This window comes from Hermetia illucens, chromosome 3, assembly GCF_905115235.1.
Source record: "Hermetia illucens chromosome 3, iHerIll2.2.curated.20191125, whole genome shotgun sequence".
NCBI lineage: Eukaryota > Metazoa > Arthropoda > Insecta > Diptera > Stratiomyidae > Hermetia > Hermetia illucens.
The window spans coordinates 40,173,231-40,199,636 of NC_051851.1; the positions used below are offsets into that span (position 1 = coordinate 40,173,231).

A 26,406-nucleotide genomic window follows, 5' to 3' on the forward strand; every position below is an offset into this window, starting at 1 on the left:
TGAATTTGCAAAGAAACGAGAATCTAATATAACTTTGTTAGTAATAATACGATTTTCACCAAATTTGTATTTCGTGGTACTAGAATGAACTTAAGAGGGGGGGAGGGGGCTAATTACTACTATTATTAACTTTATTTGAACAGATATCGGTATGGGGGGTATTTCGGAGTCTTGGCACCATATAGTGACAGCTTTTTGATTTTTTCAAATTTTTCTGTTGGGTAGTTTTTGAAAATTGTTCCGTTAAAGAAATGATCACTTCCAACTCCCACACCCCCCACCTTTACAATAATTGTCAAAACTAAGACCAGCTTCGGAAACTAACTACTAACCGAGACCTTTTATTTGATACCCCAGATAATTTTATTTGATAAAAAAAATGTACAGTCCCCTTTTGCATGTATGGAGACCTCCCTTAAATTCGACGTAAAATTCTGTAACTCACTGTACACGAGAGCTTTCACAGTTCCCACCTTTCCATCAAATCTGGTGTCAATCGCTACAACCGTCTCCAAGAAAAATGCGTGTGACAGACAGACAGACGGATAGACAGACGGACAGACAATAAACCAATTTTAATAAGATTTTGTTTTACAGATGTAATTTCGACCAGACCTTCCGACAGTCGGTTTTGCCGGTGTCGTCACTTGAAAATTGTTGCATTTCTTGAATCGGGGCCACCTCCTCGTTGGAACCAGGCGTCGCCACAGTAAACAGACAATTTGGCAATTTTGCCCATTTTTCAAAATTTTTACGATCCAGGGGTCATTTTGATCAGGCTGTCAGGCTGTCGAATTTCCGTGATATCTCATATTACCGGCGCTGTAATGTGAAAATCTTTGCATTTCGCACGCAACAATCCCATAATTTTGCAATTTTGCTGCTCTCCATTTCAACGATGTTTCGCCCTAGCAATCCGACGATTTAACAATTATTCGAATTTTTCAAAATTTTTTAAGGACCGAGGAAACTTTCAATTATCCTTGATTTTGGCCAGGCCTTCCGACCGTCCACTTTCAACGAAATCTTGCGTTCCCCGTTCGAACAAGGTATCACCCGCAGTAATCCGACAATTTTGTAATTTTGCCCATTTCTAAAAATTTGTGTAAATTTTCAATTATCGTCGATTTCGGCTAGGCCTTCTGACCATCGATTTTCCGCGATATCTCGCGCTCCCGGTGTTATGACGTGAAAATTCTTACATTTCCTGAATCTGGACCGCCTCCGTTTCGAATGAGGTATCGCTCGCAGCGTTCCAACGATTATGCATTTTTACCCAGTTTTCACCAATTTTACAAATGCAAATGCAAATTTCGAATTTCCTCCAATTTGGCCAGGCCCTCAGGCTGTCCATGTTCCGCGATATCTCGCGTCCCCGGCATCGTAACGTGAAAATCTTTGCATTTCCTGAATCATGGCACCTCCCGTTCGAACGAAATATCACCTACAATAATCGGACGATTTTGCAATTTTGCTCAAAGTGATGGAAATTTTCCATTTTCCTCTATTTTGGCCAAACCCTCAGGCCGTCGGTTTTTTGCGATATCTATTCCCTGTGACGTAGGGTGAAAATTCTTGCATTTCCTGAATCTCAGCCGCCTCCTAGTTCAAACGAAATATCACTCGTTATAATCCGACGATTCTATCATACAATTTTGCACTTTTTTCAAAATTTTTGCAGTCCGGGGTCATGAGCATTTTCAATTTACCTCGATTTGGGCCAAGCCCTACATTCGTCCATTTTCGGCAATATCTCGCGTTCCCTGTGCCGTTCCATGAAAATTCTTGCATTTCCTGAATCTAGACCATCTTCTCTCTCTGAACGAAGTATCACCCGCAGCATTCCAATGACTGTTCATAGCTGCTTTATTTTAAAACAAAGATCAGGAAAATAATGGTAAAAAGGGCAGAGTCAATTCTTGTATTTTTTGCATTTTATATTTTATGTAGTTTTGGTCTTTTACTTTTCATTATACTATATATTTTTTTAAATAAATTTAACGTATTAGAGTTTTTAAAATATTTTTCCCCCACTCAATGGACTAGAATATATATAAAAAAAAAACAATTTGACGAAACTACAATATATAAACCGTCTAGACTGGTGTTATGTGTGCACAAGTATACCTATTAAAACACGCCCATTCCCTATAAAACCTATTTTATTTGGTAAACGGCAAGAAAATCACAATAAATATTTAGATTTAACGGTAATTTTGCATAATTTTAACAAGAGTTGAATAAACTAATTTTGGAGCATCGATTCCCCACAGAAAGTCAACATGATTAAAATTGTCATACGGAACCTTAAACAATTGTGACGATTGCTGTAAATGTTTGTATACTTTCTGGACATCCTGGAATATAAAAAAGAAAGTAAATTTGATGAGTTTGAGATCTATGTCATATTTGCACAACATTATGGAGTTTAATTTACCTTTGGTCCAGCGAGCCAATCATTTTGAGCATAAAACAAAGAAAAGGGGGTTCTGATTTCTGTGATATTGTAGGAAGGCGGTTTATCCTGACCATATCTTCGTTTATTCTCCTGCAGACCATAGTCGAACCATTGGAAATTGCCTTCTGTTAGGAATTGGAATTTTTTTGAAATTATAGATAATCTATGTGTACATATATCGTATCTAAGTCCAACCTTCATCGATCTCTTGTGCATAATGTACCAAAGTTTTGGTTGATGTCCCAGCAGGAGTGTGACTGAATATAACAGGCATTAGCGTCTGAAAGTTCGATTAGAATCAATTGCCAACATAAAAAAATTTTTATAATACATATATATAACGTTAAGCTCAAGAAATATGTCCTTACCGAATTGAATTGTGATTTATCGAATCCGCAAAGGACATATAGCGTATTTTCACATATTTCTCTTTCCACTTGTGTTAACTCGCATCCGTACTTGGCTAGGAACTTCACAATTCGATTTTGCGGCATAAACTCATTTGCTCCCAGAAATTTTATTATCATCTAAATAGATAAAATGACTTTATTTTTTGAAAAGGAATATTACAAAACAGTATAAAATAGAGCGTGCATATAGTAGAACTATTGACGAAGTAGAATACATATTTTACAAAATTCGAACAGGAAGGCCACCCAGAATTTATTCACAAGAACACTCAACATTCCAAGATATTCTTTTCAGGCCGCTGTCTTGGTTGTAGTAAAATTTCTTGATTATCTGATGGTTAGAGGCGAGGAGATTCAGCGAACTATCGAAAAGTGTAAAGACGAAGGCAATTTAAAACAAGCCAGAGACCGGCAGGTCGGTGCTTCAGATATAAAGGTTCTGTGGATTCCTTATGTAAGAATATATGGGTGCACGATGATTCCATTTGCACATAGTTCTTAGAATATATGCGCTCAATAAATCATATTACTCATTTTAATGTGATACTAACTTCTACATATGATGTCCACATCTGCAGTAACTTAAAGTATAGGGGGGAACTTTGACCTAGTATAACTTTATTAACAATCAGCCCTGTTGAGAGATGCGTTGGAAAGGGGGGAGGGATTCCCTCCGAAGTTTTCTCGGGACCGGGAATAGAAATTTCTATGGAAAAGGGGATAATAGAGAGGCCCGTTTAATTTTCACACTAGACCTGCATGATATTCACCTTGGACCCCGTTTTTCTGCATAATTTCTACCCGGGACCGGATTTTCTTTCTCCGGCCTTGTTAGTAATAGTAGTATTTCCTGCAAACTTTCCAGTAATATTCTCTAGTAAAGTTACCAAATATAATTACTAACCGTATTTGACTCCCCTCGCATACCACCTTGTCTTGGTGGGGCACCCTGTAGTTGTTTTTTTACTACATTAAAAGTGTCTAAAACACACGGAGATGGGAGCAAAGGGTTTTAACTCTCCAAGTCGTAAGGGGTTACAGACTTCCACTTCCATCTGTGACTTTGAGCAATCAAGTAATAGCCGAGACACGGATTTTGGAGGCCTCACCAGATTCACGTTCCTCATCAAGAAATCTGTGGAAGACATGTTCTTTACCTCAGTGGGAAGCCTGCACTATGTATCCACGGCCGCTCTACCAGTGACATTGTTGACTAATTCGTCCAGAAAACGATACTAAATCTTGGCATCAGAACCCTCTCTTCTGCCTCTTCCAAAAGCGGAAGAAACGGAAGCTTGTGATGTGAATGCAAGTGGTATAATACCAGTATGTAGAAATGGCTTCATGCAACCTGGGCACTGTGAACCTGGGGAGCTTCCCAGCTGACGACAGTGGGGGACATGGGTGTTGCAGCACCACCAAGTATGACGATATCCAGAGAAATCATACGCAAGCAAACAGAACAATAGAGCAAGCTGATAACCTCAATGAGATCCACACTGGATACAACATACTCTTCAGTTAGCAGCAGTTTTCACATTAGACTGCACTTATATCTACAAACATAAAGGCTAGAACAAAACCTCTTCCTATCTACTAGCTGCAAAGCTGGCAAAGTTGCAGGGCTGTCCTTATATATTTCTGGTATAAGAGTTAGTAACAATCTGCACTTTAAAGTTAATTTAACTTTCAGATCACCGTTACTTAGAATTTAGTTTGATTATTATAGGCAAACAGAATGTAATACAAATACGGAATCCTAGCAAAACGTATTGGACAGAGTTCAGTCGACTTCTTGGCAACAAAGTGCAATTCCCTAGACAAGTAAAGACTCCTTTCGCGATGGGGGATGAATTGGAAACTATGAATTACGCACTTTTAGAGTACTATGAAGCAGTACTAAAAGCAGCAAGAAGGAAGGCTGGTTAAACTTCCGGAACTCACAGTGTAAATATAAGAGGCTGGTAAAACGTTCAAAACGAGACTCCTCTAGAGCATACTGTGAGGAACTGGAAGACGAAATAGAGACTTCAAGGCTGTGCAGAGTCCCTAAAAGGGATGAGTCGACCAAGTTGGATTCTATTAAAAAAAACCGAATGATATGTGCACGAATTCCTAAGTTGAATAATAAAAAAGTTGGTTTTTCGTCCATGTCTAAAAAAGAAATCCAAATACAACCACAATGGTATTATTTTCAAACCGGAGAAAACTAGATGCTCTTTGCGTTTCAGAGATGAGTACAACCTTTCAACTCTCTTAGGAGATGAATTATTTGAGAGTTATTCCTCACAGGAATCTTCTTTGAAATAAACCTGTAGAGGTTAATATGAAACAACTACCACAGGTCATGAGACTTAGGCTTGAAGTAGTCATGTGGATATACATACGTATATTGCTATCGTTAGGCCGATGTTTGCTCATGAATCCGTAGTATCGTGGCTTAAGGTGATACAAAAGAGATTTGACTGTAAGATGGCCTCACTGTAGCAAACTGTATGTCTGCGGCTTACCGATGCTATGCACACGACATCCGAGTCAGTTGTAAATGCATTACTCAATTTGCAGCTCTTCGATTTAGCACTGCATTGAGAGCAACTCGTAGGTTAATACGACGTTAGAGACACAGAGCATTGGAATGCCATATGCTGCTCGGCTTCTAGTACATCTGTTTGGTAGTAGATATGAAGTTATCCAGGCAGAGTATACTGAGGTCCTCTACATGGAAGGCTCAAAAACAGAACAGGGTTAGAGCAAAAGACAGCCTTTCGAATAAAAACGAGAAGCACACTTCTTCATTGGGACAATATACAATGATCTTTCAGACTGATGTCTATGCCTTCTTAAAGACAGCAAGCTGACGAGTAGTTGAGAGGCAGATGCATCCAATTTTCAATGATATTCAAGCTGCATTAAGCGCGTTCTGCAGTAGTTTGATCACTTTAAAAATCGTTCAGGAATATAGAGATCGATTGAATTCTATTTCTAGATTCAATACGGTAGAAATACTCCAGTTACCTAGTGACTATGGTGTAAAATCTCGGATGCCTTAGCAAAAGTGGGTCAGATTTCCCCACGCCAGGACCGGAACCAGCAATTGGAGTGTCAATAGCAGTGGTTACTGCTGCTATCAAAAAAGGGAACAAGCTTCTCATACTCGCAGATGGCTGAGCCTAAATGCTGCTAGACACACAAACACATTTTGACTGACCATAATTCACTTGCTAAACATAGCGATTCTCCAAGAGGGTACGTCTACATCTTGTAATGAGGAAACGGCATATTTTCTATTTGAGCGCCTCACTTTTGGACGCATCAGACATTAGAATTTCGATGATGATGTACTCCAGTTGGAGCAGGTAGCATCACATCCACTAGCGGAAATCCTGCGATACATAAAGAAATCCGGGATATTCCGTTAGACGGGGGAATCGAGCACAATAGATCACTAGGTTCGAGTAATCAGAGACTTTGCCTTTCCCCCTCCTCATACTCACACACAACCTTATTTGGGCAAATATTGATATGAGTGTATTTTAAGACCTAGACGTCATATGCAGGCATCAAATTTTTCAGCTGTGTAACTTCTAAGAATAATAGGGTGGGGCCAAAGCTGCTAGCTTCCCATCGTTGCTTTGTGCGGATAAGAGAGTGCTAAGAGTATGTGTATAAACAAGTGCATGCACGTATCTATGTTTCTTACGTATGTTTCGTATAACAATAATCGTTCGCGCAACAATCCAATTGGAACAGCGCCTTGAAGAATGTTAGAGCACTTCATTCAAGACCGTAACAGTACACTATAGGAGTATAGTACCTTATAGGAGGCAATGTGGTCAGCATTGCGCTCGTCCGAAATTATTACCCTGATTTGACTCAGGTACTCATTCACAGCTGAGTCAACTGCTATCCGACGTCAAATCACGATACAAATCCCACCGCCACCAGTGAGATTTAAACCGCGACCTTCCGTACGATAGCCTTGTGTTCTAACCAATCAGTTATCAGCTAGTATGTTTATACAGGTAGGTGGAAAATGCCTACCCGTGTTCAAAAATTGTTATGGATTCAAAACCAATATTGGAGACAAGAAAGGCAAATAGCTTACCCTGTAACGTTTTGGACCGAACATTGGGTGGGTCAGTAAAGCAACAAATCGCAGAGGACAAGTGCTATCGGATGCACTGACAAAACTTGACCTTTCGCTTGCCCCTATCTTTTAAAAGGGTAGAGTAAGTTCAATAGTGTATCTCAGTTTTGTCAGTAACACCCTTGCACGTGGATTATTCTGACACATTAAAGATTCTCTACAAAGTTGAATGAGGAAATGAAAGGTAAAACGAAAGACAATGACTATTATCGTACGATTTTGATCAAACTTGGGTATATCATGCTCCATACTATACCTTATATTACTGCAAATCGAGATCTTTCAGTTGATACCAAACATGACTCTATTCGGCCCCCCCTAAAACTCAATGTAGAAAGATGTACTGTATGTGTGAGCGTTCACAGCTTCCACCTTCTCACCAAATTTCTTGCCAATCGGTATAGCCATTTCTGAGAAAAGTGCGTGTGATAAACAGACAGACGTTGAATCGATTTTGATAAGATTTTGTTTTAGAAATAAAACGTTAAAAACGTCTTCAATTCAGCTATGTGAGATCATATAATGGGATAAAATAAACCAACCACCTTATCAAAAACAAACTTCTCTGGTAGAGAACTATACTATGAGGGAATTGAGCGTTTTACGAACTACAGTATAAAGACCGTAGTGTCAAGATCCATGCAAGTGTCAAAAAGATCAATGCTAGAGTCATGATTGTGGTGTACTGTGCCTGAAAATCTCCGGGATGGCAACCGTAGTGAGATACGCAGAGAACATAACGAATGTGATTTCAAAAAATATATAATGAGAATGTAGAATGGAGAGCCAACTAATCTGACCAATTTATCAAAGAATGTTTGAAGACAAGGGGATTGGAACTAGCGGATCACAAGGTGTTTGGGAACATGATAAGGGAGAAGGAAGTTATCTAAACCAAAGTAGGAAAATATCTGTTCTCATCAAAATCGTCAACAAAATATCTTGGGGTGAACAAAATGGCAGGAGAGGTGAACCAAAGCAACTAAAAAGGTTACTGTTGTTTAACGTGTCCATCTCAATGTTATTGTATACGGCCCCGCTTTTTGCGAAAACAGTGGGGCCCTGTTATTGGCAACGGTATATTGCCGAAGTGTTTCAATGCTTATACGATCGACATTCTCGTCATAAAGATGAAACGCTTATAAGCTAGGAACGGGATGAGGAACATCGCCTATTCGAGCGATCCGTCACCTTGGCTATCTGGTAATGAAGATGGGATACATCGTGGAAAGGAAGGTGGACATATAAGCTGATCCCAAAGATTGAATTGAATTATCACCTCAAGCAGTTAACACTAAGAACAGTGGTTACAGTAGCTATTTAGCTATGTGTGACAACGGCTTTTCTTGTGAAATGGGGACAGATATTACAATTGAGAGGATTTGTTCTTCTATTTTAAACAATCTTCTTGCCCACCAATGCCCTTAAATTCCTCGCGGTGACTATCGCCTTAATACACACCGCGTCCAGGTTCGTATGCATATTTTCCCTCTACTGTCCCTATCACCTCTTTGAGCTGAACGATTTCTTCATTATTATATCGTTCTGCGCGGCCAACACGACCAATTCATATTACAGTTTGCCTGCAATATAAGCAATAATGGTTGTCAGTTACACCGCTGACTAACATCAAGTCCCGCCTCACGAAGCATCTGCTGAATGCCCGCTTCCCCGCAAGCTGGAACTGCGCTCAAATCTTTTACATCGCTGATAGGTCCAGGCCTATCTCCATTCTCTCAACTTCCGCTAAAATCTTTGAGCAATCATCATCGATTACCACTGGAATAGGGACAATATTTTTCCTGATTTCCAGTTGCCAACCAAACCGGTCATCCGATTGAAGACGCCCTCTCTCAAAAGCCGCGGTTAATTGCAGCCTGTCTACTTTGCATAAGGAAAGCTTTCGGCTCCGTATATCAATACGGACTTGCGCATAAGCTCAATAACATCCTAAAATCACATCCGCACCTCTACAAGCTAACCTTTAGGTTTGTAGATTGTCAGCAATGCCAAGTAAAAGTTCAACAACAGCTCTCCTCTTCCTACACCAGCCTTACTGGAATCCCACAAGGATCCGTCCTTTCTGCAGCACTGCCAAACCCATTCCTCACCACAAACTCCTCCAATATTCCGATTGAACTTATAGCTTACATTTCCATATAGGATATACTATGCCATGGTCTAAGTAGATACTAGTACTCAATCGATATCTACTGCAGGAATAGAATCAGAATCAGGCGATTATCGCCTAAAATCTATCTGTATTTGTAGTAAAAGGACGTGGAAATGCGACATATTCCGAATTTCCACATTCAAAATGATCTAGTGAGGCTTTCATCAGTGACGCAGAATAGAATCCTCCTTCGACCACCGTGTTTTAGTATTATTATGTACAAGAAAAATGTTATAAAATTTAAAATATTAATTTCAATCACCTTTTTTGTTACAACTTCTCATGAAAATCCCACAACCACATTTTCCATTCATCTAACAATTTCGAAAACTTACCAAAATTCTCAAAGACATATTATTCAATATTCGATTGGCAATTATATCAACCCAATTCGGTATACGAAGGCTGGTCAAATATTTTAAAGGGATTTCTATATTTAAATTTTGATTGTTCGATTTCGATTGCTACAGAGTGATCAATTCGTGTCTGTGTAGAAATGAAATTATGTGCATACATTTGGAATGGAATAACGATTACCTCGATATCCTTTGAAAATGGCGCCAGGAAACGGATTGGGCTTTTAACGTGACTCATGAACGCCACAGGAGCCAGAGCGAATGCCGCCATTATTTTATTGTTATATTCAGGACGGGATGATAGGAGTGCAAATGCCATAGTCGTCCCCATCGAATGACCAATATATAGGAGGTCGTCCGATGAACCGCGATCATCCAAGTAGTTCATGTAACTTTCTTCGGCTAAGGAAAAACTTATAACAAAAGTTTATGGTTCAAAGAAGTTGATTTATTACCTTTAATATCATAAATGTAATCAATCTCTGCTGGAATATCATAGACTGCCATTTCGTGCCAGCTGAAATCCCAATACCTTGAGTCGGAATTGCTCATAGAAACATGCCGCCTGGAATAAGTATTTCCTCGAGCATTTCCGAGCCAAACATCATAACCAGCATCGGCAAGGATATACGCTGTGGAAAAAAGGAACATTTTAGAACTTTTCCAATGAGTAATAACCAGGTTTGCTCATGAAGTTTACCTAAAGCTTTGCCAGGACCACTGATCACCCAGTCTGCCGAACTAGAAAGAAGGCCATGCTGTAGGAAAACAGGCTGCCCTCTACCACGGCCGCCCTTCTGATGACAACCAATACGACCACAAGGAATACGATGCATAGTGAGTAAGTAACCGTCTTCTGTTGTGACAGTATGCGCTTCAGCAGGATAACCATGTCGTGTGGCTATTTCCATCTAGGATAAAATTTTATTACCAAAAAATGTCTTTAAAGTCCTAATATACTCACTGTAGTAAGGTCTATGTCCGGATTATATGGCGGCTCCAGAAAATTATCCTTAATCCAAGTTAAAGGATCCCATGTAGGATTTTCTCTTTGGGGAGGTGCAGTTGTTGTTGAAAGTATTTTGGTGATGAGACTGTCGACAATTTGATTTCCCAATGAAGGCAAGATTAGGATAAGGAAATAAAGAAATTTTTGTTGGTTCCGCATGGTGGACTGTAATTCTGAAAGAAAACGTACGCTTATGAATAAAAATTGAATAACGTGTGAGAATACAGGAGGCAAATGGCGAGAGTGAGTTAAATGGAACCCTGAGAACATTCGCCACATAGATGTCGGGTTCTTACAGCAGCAACGCCCAGATTCCCATAAGAAGAAATAAGGTACTAATTTGAAAATATGTATAGCAGTGAAGTAAATGTTGTATATAAAATAGTAGTTACATACTCGTGAAGCAAGATGAAATTCACCAAAAGGCAAGAAATATAACTATCATAAAATGAATATGCATTCACAATGTTTCCAGCGAATAAAGCAAAGAAATTAAATTAGAGCCACCGCTTCCGACGCCAGCCGCAACAACACCGCAACACCTTGCACTGATTAAAAAAGCAAGTTGCTCCCGAAATACCGTATATACGTTAACGACAGTAATGGCGTCTCTAAGTTAATTTTTTTAACCAATTCACAGCCAACTGAAGATAGGGCGGGAGAACTCATGGAAGTATATGCGAATGAAGATATGTGGAACCATTTTTGTTATGCAAGAATATTCATCTAACGGAAAATGTATCCCTATTAACCTACGATGTAATGCGGCGTATCTTCGAAATTCCCTTACTAAGTATATCTTAAGGCACACAATGTTGCAGAGGTCGCATGCTGAGAAAATCTTACTAAGACGGAATAACAGATGCTGCTGCAGCACATCTCAAGAAGTCCACAGACTGAAGAAGGAGCATCCAAGTGAAAGCCGTTGTTACGGTACTCAGTAAATACAGACCCCAACATCCAAAATACCCTACTTGCGAAACCAGCCTCTGGTATATAAGAATTTTGAGGTGTTTTTGTAAGATGCAGTCACAGACGGTGCTGTGTCAAGTAATCATTCCACTTTTGGGCAAGTCGCTACATATTAGCATTGTTGTGACGCGCTAGGAAAACAATCTTGGATGTCCTGTATGACAATGTCCTTGAGAAGAACAAAAAAAAAGTGGCCGAATGCCGCTTCCTTGATGAGCAATTTGACTCACCACACGGGTGCCCCTAACACTAGGTGCAATGCATAACAAATAAGTTTGTGCGGCGCACGGTCAAACACCTTCTCTATGACGAACCACGCAGAATGTAGTACGTCTCTAGTTTCGCATTTCTTGACAAGCCTAGCCTGGTTCACGGTTATTCAGACGATAGGTCGTACTTTTAGCTTGATTGTTTTAAAGGCGCCTTGATTCACAAGCTACCAATCAACGGTCGGTATTGAGATGCGATGGTCCCATAGGGAATGGTTTAATTGTCAATTGCGAGTATGCACATGGCGGCGTCTTATGGCTGACCTTAGACGATCAGTATTACATCAGTCTGGCGTCAGTCTAACAAAATTATAGCAAACTGATCGTCTAGTCCATGAGAATATAGTCGATTTGCATTTTACTCCTCCCACTATAAAATGCAGGGATGAGATCGTGTAATAAACCATATATGGGGGGGGGGGGGGGGGGGGGGGGGGGGGGGGGGTTTAAGGAGGAGGAAAGGGAACTCGATGCGCTTATCGCCCTTCCAATGTTGTGGCCATTCAAAGTGGGGTTCTTTTTACATCAGGATGACCAAGTTAAATTTTCAAGCCCATCCCGCGAGGAGGACAGAATGGGGAGAAAGGTTTTCTTTTTCTAACCTCGTTAAAGGACAGCGGCGGTCATCATCCCTTTAAACGATAAGGTTTAATTTTGAGCCCTATTCTCGTAGTGATAAAGGATGTCCTCTCTCGCAAATTCCCTCCGTGGGGGTATTTTGGTATCATCATGGTAAAATTGGATGCCAACCATACCCCCGGAGAGTAAGACTGTAAAGAGGATATATAGAAGGAAAAAATGTCCCTCCTCCGCTAGCTCTCCACTGCCGTGGCGAGTTCTAAAAAAACGTGGAGGGTTTCGGTGCGCCATCTATCCGCTCGTATTCGTAACATTCGAAATAAATTTCGAATGCTGCGAATCCTGCCGCGCCGCACCACTCCTGCAAAGTTACTGAGGGGGCCACCCCTTTACACTTCTATCCCTCACGATAATAATACAGATAGTTGCAATACCATTTTAATGGCATGTTACTAGTACCGGGTTGAGTAGAGGGGCAAGGAGCGGCCCCTTTGCGGCCCTCCTAGCACATTGGGACGATAGCTTATTTACGATTCGAAAGTAGCACCTTGCCTTTCTGCGGTAACTTTAACAGAAGTAGAATGGCGGTTTATCAAAGCAAGTCTCCGTTGCGAAAAAGATTTCAAACATGTTTGAAATTCTTCAAATATTTGCCCAACGCATCAAACACACCAATACACGCCCCCTATGAAGCAAGAATCGTCCTCTATCCACAAAAAAATGCATAGGAATACGTCGTAGCTACGTCTGACAAAAGACTTTTAGCGTCATAGCATATTCAGCGACGCAGGCAGCGTGTTAAGCTATAAAGGTTTAGTATTACAGTAAGGACGACTATGAGAAATACTCTGTCAACTTCGGTCACTTCAAAGTTAAAATATAAGACACTGATTTCCAAAGTCCCAAATTTGTCTCCAATGATTATTATGGAAACATTGAGAATATTAAAAATTTTAACAAGTATTCTATGTGTAAATTATCCACAAAGCAAAAGAATCCTGTGATTCAAGACGCACAAATACAGATCTCAAACCTGTTGAAAAGAAGAGGATAAAGGTTTAATTTTCAACCCTATTCCCGGAGAGGTGGAGATTATCGACGGCAAAGGACGATGTCCTCCATGGTTCGCATTAAAAAGTTATGGTGTCTCAAAATGGGGGTATTTTAATATAATCATGGTAGGAGGGGTAGGGGTCAAGAGGGTATATCAAAAGAAGAGCAAAGTCCCCCTTAGAAAGTTGTGGTGTCTCAAAATCGAACTATTTTGAGGTCCTATAAGCAACGTTTGAAGCTACTCCCGGAGTGGATAAGGAAGATATGGAGAGCGAAGCAGAAAATCCTCCGACCCCATTGGAAAGAATCTCCTCTTTCTTCTGCGTACATATCATACACCCGGTAACAAAACAAGCTGAATAGGGTAGGTAATATCATAAATGCGATCCAGGATAATCGATCCAATTCCATTTGGATTTAACCGTTATGGTATGCTAAGAGGCAATGTAGTCAGCATTGTGCTCGCCCTTGATTATTACCATGATTTAAGTCATGTGGCTGGTCAATCACAATACAAATTCTTCTACCAGTGAGCATGTGATGGGGAGGTATGATATTGGTGACGCCCTAGAATTTTGTAGCGACGAACAATAAAGAAACTTGCACTTCTCGGAAAATCGTGGAGACAGTTTAAAAAATAGCGCCCAAAAATCGACAACGATAACCCCTAGGCGTGGTTGACGCACTATGCCTCACCCAGGAGTGTATGGCAAGCATACAGCGCTGCGAGAGATATTCGCTGTTGCGTATGAAAGAAAGCAGAGATATTCAGATGCGTAAAATAAAACCTGATTAAAATTGATTCGCTGTCTGTCTGTCTGTCACACACACTTTTCTCCAAAATAGCTAAACCGATACGAACGAAATTCGGTTGATATATGGGAACTATGAAATCCCAGGCATACAGTGACATAAATTTACGTGGAGTTCATGCAAAAGGGGGATGTAAATTTTTTTTTCGCCGGATATAGTCTCGATTAGTACTTTCCGGATCTCATATTAGTTTTGATGTGAATTATAAAATACGCGATTAAGGAGTCAAAATGTGCGCACTTAATGTGAGGCAAGACTCATTTTCAGAAACTACCCAACTTAAAAATCCAAAAAAAATGAGGATGGTGCGCTCATATGAAATCTAGGCCTCAAATTATGTCTCATCCCGATATCTGCTTACTGAACTTACTAATAGTATATTACCAACTTTTAGAAATTAACTGAAAAACACCTCTTAAGTTCATCCTAGGACTACCGAATTTTGTACCAACATAGTGGACAATATCCTGCATATATACGCCATGGAAATCCGACGATTAGTGCCAAAGTTATAGTAGTTCAATCTTATCAATTTCGCGTGAATTTATTGCATCTTAAGCCATGCAAATAACATGCTGGCGTCGTAATTAGCGAGAATAATTGACATTCGAGAGAAATATTAAAAAATTCTATTTATCTGCTTCTCCACTTTAACGTTTTATGTGAAATAGAACCTTATTAAAATCGGTCCAATGTCTGTCTGTCACACCCGATTTACACCTGGTTTACTCGAAAACGACTGAACATTTGGTGACAACATATGGTCTGTGTGTCCCTTTACATCCAGTGAGTGGTGCCGTTTCGTGTTGAGTGTTAAGCCTCACCATATATGCGAAAGCGGGTGTACATTTTTTTTCACCGAATATGGTCATGTGAATCTGAAAAAAAATCAAAGTGATGCAACTATATGAAATCTAGACCTCAAAATACATCCAATTCCGATATATGCCCAAATAAAGTTAATAATAGTAACCCCCCCCCCCCCTTAAATCCATCTCAGAAGTAGCATGGACACTTGTGTAAATAGGAAAATAGTCACTTTTCCGAATACGAATGTATTCGTATTCATAGAAAATCATTGTACGAATTTATTCATATTCGTATTTAGGAATGTAAATATGCCCAACATTGGTTGACATACGTACTATCATTATCATCATCAACGGTGCAACCACCGGTATCCGGTCTAGGCCTGCCTTAATAAGGAACTCCAGACATCCCGGGTTTGCGCCATCTACCAATTCGATATTCCTAAAAGCTGTCTGGCGTCCTGACCTACGCCATCGCTCCATTTCAAACAGGGTCTGCCTCGTCTTCTTTTTCTACCATAGATATTTCCCTTATAGACTTTCCGGGCTGGATCATCTTCATCCATACAGAATCAAGTGATCCTCCCACTATAACCTATTGAGCCGGATTTTAACCACCCTTGCCGGTCATGGACGGTGCGGTTTGATGTTGTTGTTCGGTTGATTTTTGGTGCTAACGTTGCCACCATATATTTTGCTTTGCCTTTATTAATGTGCAGCGCAAGATCTCGCGCCGCCTGCTCGATCTGGATGAAGGCAGTTTGTACGTCTCGGGTGGTTCTTCCCATCATGTCGATATCGTCAGCATATGCCAGTAGTTGGGTGGACTTAAAGAGGATCGTACCTCTTGCATTTACCTCAGCATCACGAATCACTTTCTTGAGGGCCAGATTAAAGAGGACGCATGATAGGGCATCCCCTTGTCATAGACCGTTGTTGATGTCGAATAGTCTTGAGAGTGATCCTGCTGCTTTTATCTGGCCTCGCACATTGGTCAGGGTCATCCTAGTCAGTCTTATCAATTTCGACTCGACTCAAAACAGTCAACGACATTGCATCAGAAGAGTTGACGGAATCGAACCACCTTAAGTGATGTGATAGCACATTAGGACAATCTCAACATCACAATGAGTACGCTACACATCCGACTCAGCGAAAGACCGAATTCTCCCATGGCTGTGTACAGTTTTACCCTGGCTATGCTGCCATAGGTTGCCTTAAAGTCGATGAAGAGATGGTGCAACTAATGTACTCCTAATACTCCAACAGTATTTCCATCGCTTGCCGCACAGAGAAAATCTGATGTGTTGCTAATTTGCCTGGAGTGAAGCCCCTTTGGTACGGGCCAATGATGTTCTGGGCGTATGGGGCTATCCGATCTAACAAGATATCTGAGAATATCTTATAGATGGTACTCAGCAACGTGATACTTCTATAATTACTGCACTGCGCGATATCCCCCTTCTATGTATTCGTTGTCCCACACCTTGAGCACAAGTTGATGAACCACAAGGTGTTGTTGATCACCTCCATAATTAATCAATTCGACTGTAATTAGATTTGCCTCTTTGTCTCGGCAAGATGAGCATCGAGGTGTATAAGGCTTCATCCTACTGACTTGTTGGTAAAACTTCCACGCCTGGTGCGGTTGCTCCTTGTACTTTTCTAGTTCACAAACCAATTGAGGATTCTGGTTGGTGTTGTTATTCGAGCTCAGAACACCATGCCAACGAGATAGTGATCCGAGTCTATATTGGCCCCCCTATATGTTCTGACATTCATCAAGGCTGAGAGGTGGCGGCGTTCGATCAACATGTAGACAATTTGGTTGAAAGTGGTCCCGTCTGGCCCATGTATGTTTGTGAACCGCTTTCTGCGCAAACCAGGTACTTCCAAGAACCATTTCGTGTGACACTGCTAACTGAATGATCCGCAGTCCGTTATCATTTGTATTTTGGTGTAAGCTATGGGAGCCAACGTATCGCCTGAATACGGACTCCGTCCCTACTTGGCTGTTAAAGTCCCCAAGTATGATTTTGATATCCTATCTGGGACAGGCTTCGAGGGTTCGTTCTACTGCCTCATAGAAGGTATCCTTCTCCGCCTCTGCAGCCTCCTCTGTAGGGGCGTGAACGTTAATGAGGCTTATATTTCTAAATTTGCCTGGCAGCGGTCCCTGTCCAACGCATCTCCTGTAACGCTGTTACATCAGCCCTATATTGGGACAGGGTATCGGCTAGGTGCGCAGCAGCTTCATGTTTCTACAGGGAGTTGTTTTCCTCCGCGTGGAGCTGTATATAGGGTTTGGTAGTAGAGCTGTTGGTGTTGGTTCAGCATGCGTTTCCCTGGTTTTATGCTCCATCGTGGGTACCAATCCACGTTTCGCCCTGGGACCTATACTACCCTTTGACCACGTACGTACTATATAAGACGTAAAATGCAATCCAAAAGGTCCTATGGTTCAAACACAGACATCTGTCTGTTTGCTGTTCGAGGAAAACGCATGCATTAATCTGTCCGATGTCGGAGACAGAACCAACATTTATCTAGTTCAGACAAACTTTGCCTGAAACAGAAATTTAGCTGAGACCGACATTTGTCTGTTTCATGTCTAAGACATAAATTTGACTGTCTGATGTCTGGAGCAAACACAGACATTTGTTTAATATAAGCACATAGTTTGTCTGAAACAAAGCTTTATCCTAAATAAGCATTTATTTGTCTAATATCTGAAATCAGTACAGATATTTGTTTGTTTTGATTTGCTTTGCACGAAAACTTAATTTGAACCAAACTAGTTGTTGGTTCCTCTGCTCATTGCAACCATTCTGCAAATTTGCTTAGTTAAACGATTAATTAGCCAATAAGTAAGCTGATTCGTAAAGCACGAACGGCACTGCTCATGACTCCATATGGATGCATGATTATAATTACGGTGATTACGATTTCACGATTATATGTTTACATGATTACAATCATAATCATGGCCTATATTTATGATTACGATCACTTCATTATAATCGTAATCATAATCGTGATTACAATTTTGTTCGACTGTAGTCAGAGTCAGTAGTCACAATCCCAATTGTGGCTCGACATCTGGTTTGTTGAATTTCGACAATGTCAATTATGGTTGAATCTTAAGCGGTAATGGATAATATTTGTTTGTTTAGAATGAACATAATTTTTATAGCTTTGAAATAAATGATGAAATATTTGGAACTGTTGCTATGTGTGAATGGAAGAAAATGCATCGAAAACCCCACACATTCCATACGAAAAATACAAAGCATTTTCACGAGAACGCAAATGATTTAGAGGTTTAACATGACAATTTTTACGTCCTGGGCGCTTCCTTTCAGAAGCAATGAAAGAAAGAGAGAAAGGGAGTGATTTCCCCTGGCTCCAGAGTTTTCGGTGGAACCTTAATTAGCGACTACGTTAAAATAGAGGAATAATAGGTGAGCACGCATAATTTTCGGCATGAGTTCGAAGGAAATCTCTACGACCCTGGGATTAGGAAAACCACATCAAACGCCGTATGGCTGCCAAAGAAGTCATTTTGATGAAGGCAACATTCTATTCAAATAAATTAGCCGAAACAATTCAGTCTCATTAATTAATTTGCACATTTCCTGTACGATAAATGTACAATAGTTTAATCTCTAAATAGGTCATATATCAAAGTCAGATATTCTGATAGGACATAGTAGAATGGGAATCAATTGGTTCAAGGAAATTATATTAAATAATTATTAAAGAAAATTGTAACTAAAGTGATGTTGGTCTGTTACAACTGAATGATTAAGCTGAACCCAGCGCAGGTAAATAAGAATTGCGCTCACTTAGTGGCAAAGTAGGTTACAGAGGAAAGCCAAAGAAGAATGCATGATTCATTTTAAGTTTCGGGCTTGGAACATCTTACCGTTATCAGTTACTTTGTAGGTCAAAAATATGTATCTTCGATCGGATTTCCACAATCACTTACACAACACTTTGGTCTTCTTCCAGAAATATTTTATTCGATTCTGTTTCGATTACACTTATCAACCACTGACCGCAATTTCCATAGACAACACAAATATTCTGAAGCGGAACTTAACTACTTTTCTTCTGCAGAGTTGAAGGGTACGCACAAGAGAAGCACATTCACATTCCAAACAATTTCGTTGCTTTGTTCGAATAACCGATGAAGATACTCATATACGCGACTTATCAAAACTGACTGATTGCTTGAGAAGTCGCACTTGAGACCCAAGAAAAGATTAAAACTTTAAAGCATGAGGAGGGCCCCAGCGACAGTACTGGGAGAAAAATCTGAACAACAAAGAACGACGTTAGTTACAAGATGAATATCTGTTCAAGTCATCAAAAAGTATCTGATCGGCCCTTAGAAATTAGAAAAATCAATTTTAATAAAAGTTACAGCGGTTTCATTGTTTAAGAGCTTTTAGGTGAAATTTCCATTGTAACTATTTTCTATTCTCACAAATCTGTATCTTTCTTTACTTTTATAACTTCGGTCAACTATTATTGAATCCACGCCGCAAAATGTGGAAAGTTTCCAATCATCACCATTTAGATCTTCTAGAAGAGAACTCTATTAATTGTTTGTAAGCATCACTTTATTAATACTAGAATGCAGTGCTCACCGTTCGAGCTCATTCGTTACTACTAATATGGGAGAATGCAGACATTCCAATCGCATCTCCACTGCCTAAAAACCCGTCCAGAACGAAGAAAGTTTTCCTGAACTCGCGAGACCGCTATAGTCACTGATTTCTTCTGGATGTTTTTCTTGGAAGCCGGTTAACACTTACATATGAATATCGAAAATGAAAACTCGGATTCACTATTCATTTCATTAGTTAATCTGTAGCTATCTGAATGAATAATATGGGGATTGTGGGCACGCTCAAAGTTCATACACAATTTTTTTTTACGTTATGGTCAATGTTATTTGCTTGCATGTTTTCGTTTGCATGAAACCAAGTGATTCAAATAATAAATTCTCAGAAAAGCTATTAATCTATAATGCTGTAAAGTCCAAACTAAAAATTGCCTAGCTTGATTATATATATAGCATATAAGTTATTTTTTCAACGCGTGTTTAATTTCTTTATGTCTCATTTTCCATTGATCCCCTTTAAATATAAAATGATGTAATGGTGAATCAACATTGTCTGTTTTTGTATATTTATGGGTGATTTCGCTGTAATAAGCATCATCTAAAATTCCAGCGGTTTAGCATTGTCAATACGAGGGCAGTTCTTATCTTCAACGCAAGCCTGAGTAGCGGCTAACATGCATGCATGCATTCAGAACAGAATTTGGTAAAATCGTAATCATGATTATGATTATGAATTTTATCATCATCAACGGCGCAACAACTGGTATTCGGTCTAGGCCTGCCTTAATAAAGAACTCCAGACACCCTGAGGTCCACCAATTCAATATCCCTAAAAGCTGTCTAGACTTTTCGGACTGGATCATCCTCATCCATACGGATTAAGTGACCCGACCACCGTAACCTATTGAGCCAGATTTTCCCCACAACCCGAGGGTCATAGTATCGCTCATAGATTTAGTCGTTATGTAGGCTATGGAATCGTCCGTCCTCATGCAGAGGGCCAACAATTCTTATGACGATTCTTCTCTGGAACGCGGCCAAGAGTTCGCAGTTTTTTTTTGCTAAGAACCCAAGCCTCCGAGGAATACATAAGGACTGGTAAGATCATAGTCTTGTACAGTAAGAGCGGTAGCTGTTGTCGGTTGTGATTTTCGACCCTAGATAGGAGAAATTCTCAACGGTCTCAAAGTTGTAGTCTCCTATCTTCATTGTTTTCGTTTGACCAGTGCGATTCGATGTTGTTCGTTCTTTCGGTTTTGGTTTTGGCGTTGACGTTGCCACCATGTACTTCGTCTTGCCTTCATTAATGTACAGCCCAAGATCTCGTGCCGCCTCTGGCGATCTGGATGAACGTAGACTGTACATCTCAGGTTGTTCTTCCCATGATGTCAATATCGTCACCGTAGGCCAGTAGTTGGGTGAACTTGAAGAGGATGGTGCCTCTCGCATTTATACCGGCATCGCGAATCACTTTCTCCAGGGCCAGGTTAAAGAGGACGCATGATAGGGCATCCACTTGTCGTAGACCGTTGTTGATGTTGAATAGTGTCGAGAGTGATCTTGCTGCTTTTATCTGACCTCGCGCATTAGTCAGGGTCAGCCTAGTCAGTCATATCAATTTTGTTGAGATACCGAATTCTCTCATGGCTTTATACAGCTTTACCCTGGCTATGGTGCCATAGGCGCCTTTAAAGTCGATGAACGGATGGTGCAACTAATGTCCATGTTTCAGCAGTTTTTCCATCTCTTGCCGCACAGAGAAAATCTGATTTGTTGTTGATTTTCCTGGAGTGAAGCCGCTTTGGTATAGGCCAATGATGTTCTAGGCGTATGGATCGGCCAAGCAAGATAGAGGAGAATATCTTATAGATGGTACTCAGAAACGTGATATCTCTATGATTGCTGCACTGCGTGATATCCCCCTTTTTATGCATGGGACAGATAATGCCTCGTTGCCAGTCATTGATTCGCTGTCCCATACTTTGAGCATCAATTGATGAACCGCTTGGTGTAATTGGTCGCCTCCATATTTAACCAATTCGGCTGTAATTCCATCGGCTTCTAGCGACTTATGGTTTTTAAGCCGATGAATTGCACGGACTGATGCCTTCAGTTGGCGAAGTCCCCGATATTTTGGTTGTTGAGCAATTCATCAAAATACTCAACCCATCGCTCCTGTCGGAAATCAGATTTCCCTCTTTGTCTCGGCAGGAGGAGCATCGAGATGTATAAGGCTTCATCCTGCTGACTTGTTGGTAAAACTTCCGCGCCTGGTGCGGTTGCTCCCTGTACTTTTCTAGTTCACAGACTTGTTGGTTCTCTCAGGCTTCCTTTTCCCGTCTGTGAAGTCGCTTCTCCGCTCGACAGAGTTCGTTATAAGTCTCTGTACGTGCCCGCGTTCTTCCAACATTACTCGGTATGCGTTCCGACTCTTCATGCAGCTGGGGCCAAATATCTTTGCGGCCGTATCGTTGATAACATTCTTCAGGTGGTTGTGAAGATCATTTGTTGATGCTTCATCTCCAGGATCTCTGTTGACTGCGGTTATTGCGGCATCCATTTCGCCCTTATAGGTGTTACGGAGGGCTGTATTGTGAATGGCTTCAGTATTCACTCTCACCTGGTTGTCAGAGGGGATTGTAGGTGGTGTCGTAGTTCGAGCTCGAACCACTATGCCAACGAGATAGTGGCCCGAGTCTATATTGGCCCCCCTATATCTGACATTCATCAAGGCTGAGAGGTGGCGGCGTTCGATCAACACGTTGTCAATTTGGATTAAAGTGATCCCGCCTAGAGAGGCCCACGTACGTTTGTGGACCGCTTTCCGCGCAAACCAGGTACTCCCAACAACCATTTCGTGCGATTATGCTAACTGAATAATCCGCAGTCCGTTATCATTGGTATCTCTATGTAAGATATGGGAGTCGACATATCGCCTGAATACGGGCTCCGTCCCTGCATAACTGTTGAAATCTCCAAGTATGATTTTAATATGTGAATTAAAATGCGCATAAAAATATGTTTGTATTGCAACCACAGCCGCAATGATTGAATCTTGTTGTCATGATCACTGCAATATATGGTCATGTAATAATAATTAAGTCATTTTTAAGGCTTTGTGTGAAACAAAACCTTATTAGAATGGAGTCGATGTCTGCCTGTCTGTCACACACAATTTATTCGAAACCGCCTAGACCGATTGTGACGAAAATTGGTGAGAGCGTGTGATCTATTGTTCCCATTACATACAGCAAGTAGCGCCATTTTGTGTTAAGTTTAAGGGGGGCTCCCCATACATGTGAATGGAGTGTACAAAATTTTTTTTCATAAAATGTGGCTATGTGGGGTATCAAATGAAAGGGCTCAATTAGTATTTTTCGAAACATATTTGATATCGGGTGAAACATAGAAGAATGAGGGCTCTCACTATGACCATCAAAAAGTGTAACAGGTCTCGTTCTCAGAACCTACCCAACCGAAAAATCTGAAAAAAATCACAGTGATGCATCTCTATGAAATCTAAGCCTCTAAATACATCCGGTTCCGATATCTGCACAAATAATTATATAGTTCAAAAAGCCCACGGACCCTCTTCCCGCCCAACCGGACCGAGGGGCGACCAACCTAAGGATGGGCTGAAGGCAACATCCAAAGGCCCGCATCACAGCGATGATGCGTTTTAACGCAAAGTGTGTGCGACCATGCGAAAATGTATTGCTACATCTCGATTGTCGCAAACACTTCAGCCAATGACGCGGAGGTCCTACACTACAGAGACATGGATCTTATATTGAAGACAGTGCGGATCAAGACTGAAACCCATTAGGTCAGATTGTTACCGGACAGGACTCTTCGGACTATAGCACAGGTTGCAAGGATAACTGCTTTTTGCATCTCCATGTATAGTCCAGCCCTAAGATCGAGCGTTTTCAGCGCTTTATGTAAGTTCTGCGGGACTAATCCCGTCCCGGAAATTATTACTGGGACTACTTGGATCTTTTGTAGTCTCCAAGTCTGCTTCATATCATCTGCCAAGGGGCCGTAGTTCCGGATTTTTTCGTGCTGTTTTTCAACAGTGTTCCGGTCCAACGGTACGGCTACATCGATTATAAAGCACGCTCGTTCTTCCTTCAGAAGCAGAACTAGATCGGGTCTGTTATGATTTACACTGTGGTCGGTGGCAATAGTGTGATCCCACAGTAGTTTGACCCGATCATTTTCCAAGATTCTCTGCGGAGTATACTTATAGTAAGGATGGTAGGTTGCCACTAAGTTATACTTCAACGCAAGGTTTTGATGGAGAATCTTGCAGACGGAGTTATGACGATTGGTGTACTCGGTACCGCTCAACATCCTGCACGCAGATGTTATGTGCTGGATGGTCTCCTCTTCACAGTTGCATAACCTACAACTGGAGTTGGTGATTGAGGAGTCGTGAAGAATGTACCGTTTATAATTTTTTGTTGGGAGCGAATCATCCTGAATTGAAGTTAGGAATGCTTCGGTCTCATAGAAAAGTACACCATTTGTCAACCATTTGTTGGAGGCTTCGATGTCAATGCCTGACAACAACAAATTTTTTATACGACCTCCGTGAATGGGTTTTTCTTTCCACATGTCGATCTTCTGTTGGACTGAAGTAACATTCGACATGGGATCCCATTCTCTGCTTCTCAAGTTCAAAGGAGATAATTTATTATCTGCCATGACGGTAGCCTGATGTATTTGGCTAGAGGATTGTTTCTCATAGAAAAACTCACGAAGAGAATGCACTTGATTGTAGTGCAACGTTTTTAAATCAAGTACCCCCCTTCCTCCCTGATGACGTGGGATAGTGATCCTCAATTTTTCGGCAGCTCTATTGTGCATGTTGTTGTTTGCAAGAACTACCCTTACCCGTCTATTGACAGATTCTAAATCAGTATTACTCCACTGTATCACACCGAAAGTGTATAGAAGGACGGGAATGGCAAAGGTGTTGATTGCCATGATTTTATTTTTCCCGTACAGCTCAGTTTTAAGGACAAGATCCAGACGCCGCTCAAATTCCCCCAGTAACTTAGATTTAATTATTGCTACAGCAGGTGTTGTTGCTTGCAATATGCCGAGGTATTTGTACACGTCGTCCGAATCCATGCCCTCAATTCGGATGTTATTTTGGCTGTATCCTTCGTTGTTGGTGTGTTTTCCCCGAACAATTGTTTTTATGCGACATTTCTCCAAACCCAACTGCATGCCGATATCCCTGCTGAACTGGATGGTGATGTCCAGCAAGGAGCGAAGTTGGTTCTCGTCTTTGGCATACAATTTGATGTCGTCAATGTACATTAAATGGCTTAATGTACATTTCGACAATATGCCATGCTTGACTTGGAACCCGTATTTGCTTTCATGCAAAAGATGGGATAGCGGATTCAAAGCCAAACAAAACCACAGTGGGCTTAGAGAGTCGCCTTGGAAAATGCCACGCCTGATTGGTATCTCTCCTGATGTTTGCGAAGATACCGATAGCTTCGTGCTCCAATTCTTCATTACTGTTCTCAGTAGAAGAACAACATTCGGGTTGATTTTATACAAGCGTAACACTTGTAGTAACCACGAATGTGATATGGAGTCAAAGGCTGATTTATAATCGATGTAGGCTGTCGAGATGTTTCGTTTTTGGTGGACAGCCTGCTTTACAGCTACCGTATCGATTATAAGCTGTTCTTTGCAGCCTCGGGAGCCTTTTGCGCATCCTTTTTGCTCCTCAGCTATCAATTTATGAACATCAAGATGTTTTGAGATGTTCGCGCACAGAACTGAAGTGAAGACCTTGTAGATGGTAAGAAGACAAGTAATTGGTCGACATTTTGAAGGGCAAGAGACACCCTGTTCCTTGGGGATGAGGAAAGTTATCCCCTTGGTGAAAAATGGTGGAATCAGGATCGGCAATCATCTGATTAAATTGATTTGCCAATATCCTGTGAGTGCTCTTGAACCGCTTCAGCCAGAAGTTGTGAATTTTGTCAACTCCTGGCGCCTTCCAGTTACCTGCCTTGTCAAGGACTGCTTTAACGTCGACTTCAGTTACGTCAGGCATGGTCATTTCGGGGAGGGCCTCGCATGAACGCATAAGGTGTGGGAGCCACGCTGCTTCTAAATTGCAACGACTGCATTCGCTCCAAACACTTCTCCAGAAGTCTTCTGCCTGATCCAGATTGAGGTTACTGTCCTTACCTGAGTTGATGAGATTTTTGTAGAATCCTCGTTGGTTCTGGAAGAACAAGGTGTTGTCTGTCCTTCGCTGAAAGCTTTTCTGATACCTACGGATGCGATTGGAGCATACCGCAAGTTTCTGCTTCAGCACCTCGAGGATTTCTTCGATTGGCATATCATTGGACAGATGGTAGTTTCCAATGATGTTCGCAACGCATCTGTGCACTCTTGGTGATGGATTTCCAAGGAGTGCTTGCGTCACACGACCAATCTCCTTTCTCAACTTTTCGACTCTTTTGTTGAGTCGAAACACCCAGAACGGTAAAGTCCTTCTGCGCATACCTCTGTTATTCGCTCTAAGATGTTGGTTATGGAGACGAATAACCGTGGCAGCTGCAACGTAGATCAGGCTGTGAACCTCTGTAGCAGTAATCTCGCTAGCCAAACGATCAGCCAAAATTCTGTCAACGGCAGCAATGATGTTAGTAGTTGCCGAAGTAAACTTCAGTTTTGGGATCCTTGGCCTAGCG

At 41.1% G+C, this 26,406-nt stretch overlaps 1 protein-coding gene across 6 annotated transcripts; it reads right to left on the reverse strand.

Annotated features, from left to right (window-relative positions):
- Positions 1-2,144: 2,144 nt before the first annotated feature.
- LOC119652221 (lipase 3-like) lies at positions 2,145-19,949 on the reverse strand. Of its 6 annotated transcripts, none has more exons than XM_038056164.1 (11): positions 19,701-19,949; positions 19,558-19,632; positions 10,509-10,726; positions 10,245-10,455; positions 10,000-10,176; positions 9,726-9,946; positions 9,524-9,652; positions 2,827-2,985; positions 2,654-2,738; positions 2,438-2,583; positions 2,145-2,357 (listed from the first exon to the last, which is right to left on the reverse strand). In XM_038056164.1, the coding sequence occupies exons 1-11, from the start codon at positions 19,711-19,713 to the stop codon at positions 2,205-2,207; spliced, it is 1,587 nt and encodes a 528-aa protein (XP_037912092.1). In that variant the 5' UTR covers positions 19,714-19,949; the 3' UTR covers positions 2,145-2,204. The 6 variants fall into 6 exon arrangements, with proteins under 6 accessions (XP_037912092.1, XP_037912091.1, XP_037912096.1 ...); XM_038056163.1 differs by having other exon boundaries at positions 19,558-19,635; XM_038056168.1 differs by having other exon boundaries at positions 18,974-19,635; positions 19,701-19,937.
- Between the last annotated feature and the right edge of the window lie 6,457 nt (positions 19,950-26,406).

Coding starts and splice junctions, on each gene's coding strand:
- LOC119652221 (XM_038056163.1), bottom strand. Junction 2,739..2,826: donor ATAAATCACAATTCAATTCG/GTAAGGACATAT, acceptor TCGAACTTTCAG/ACGCTAATGCCTGTTATATT. Junction 2,358..2,437: donor ATTGGCTCGCTGGACCAAAG/GTAAATTAAACT, acceptor TTTATATTCCAG/GATGTCCAGAAAGTATACAA.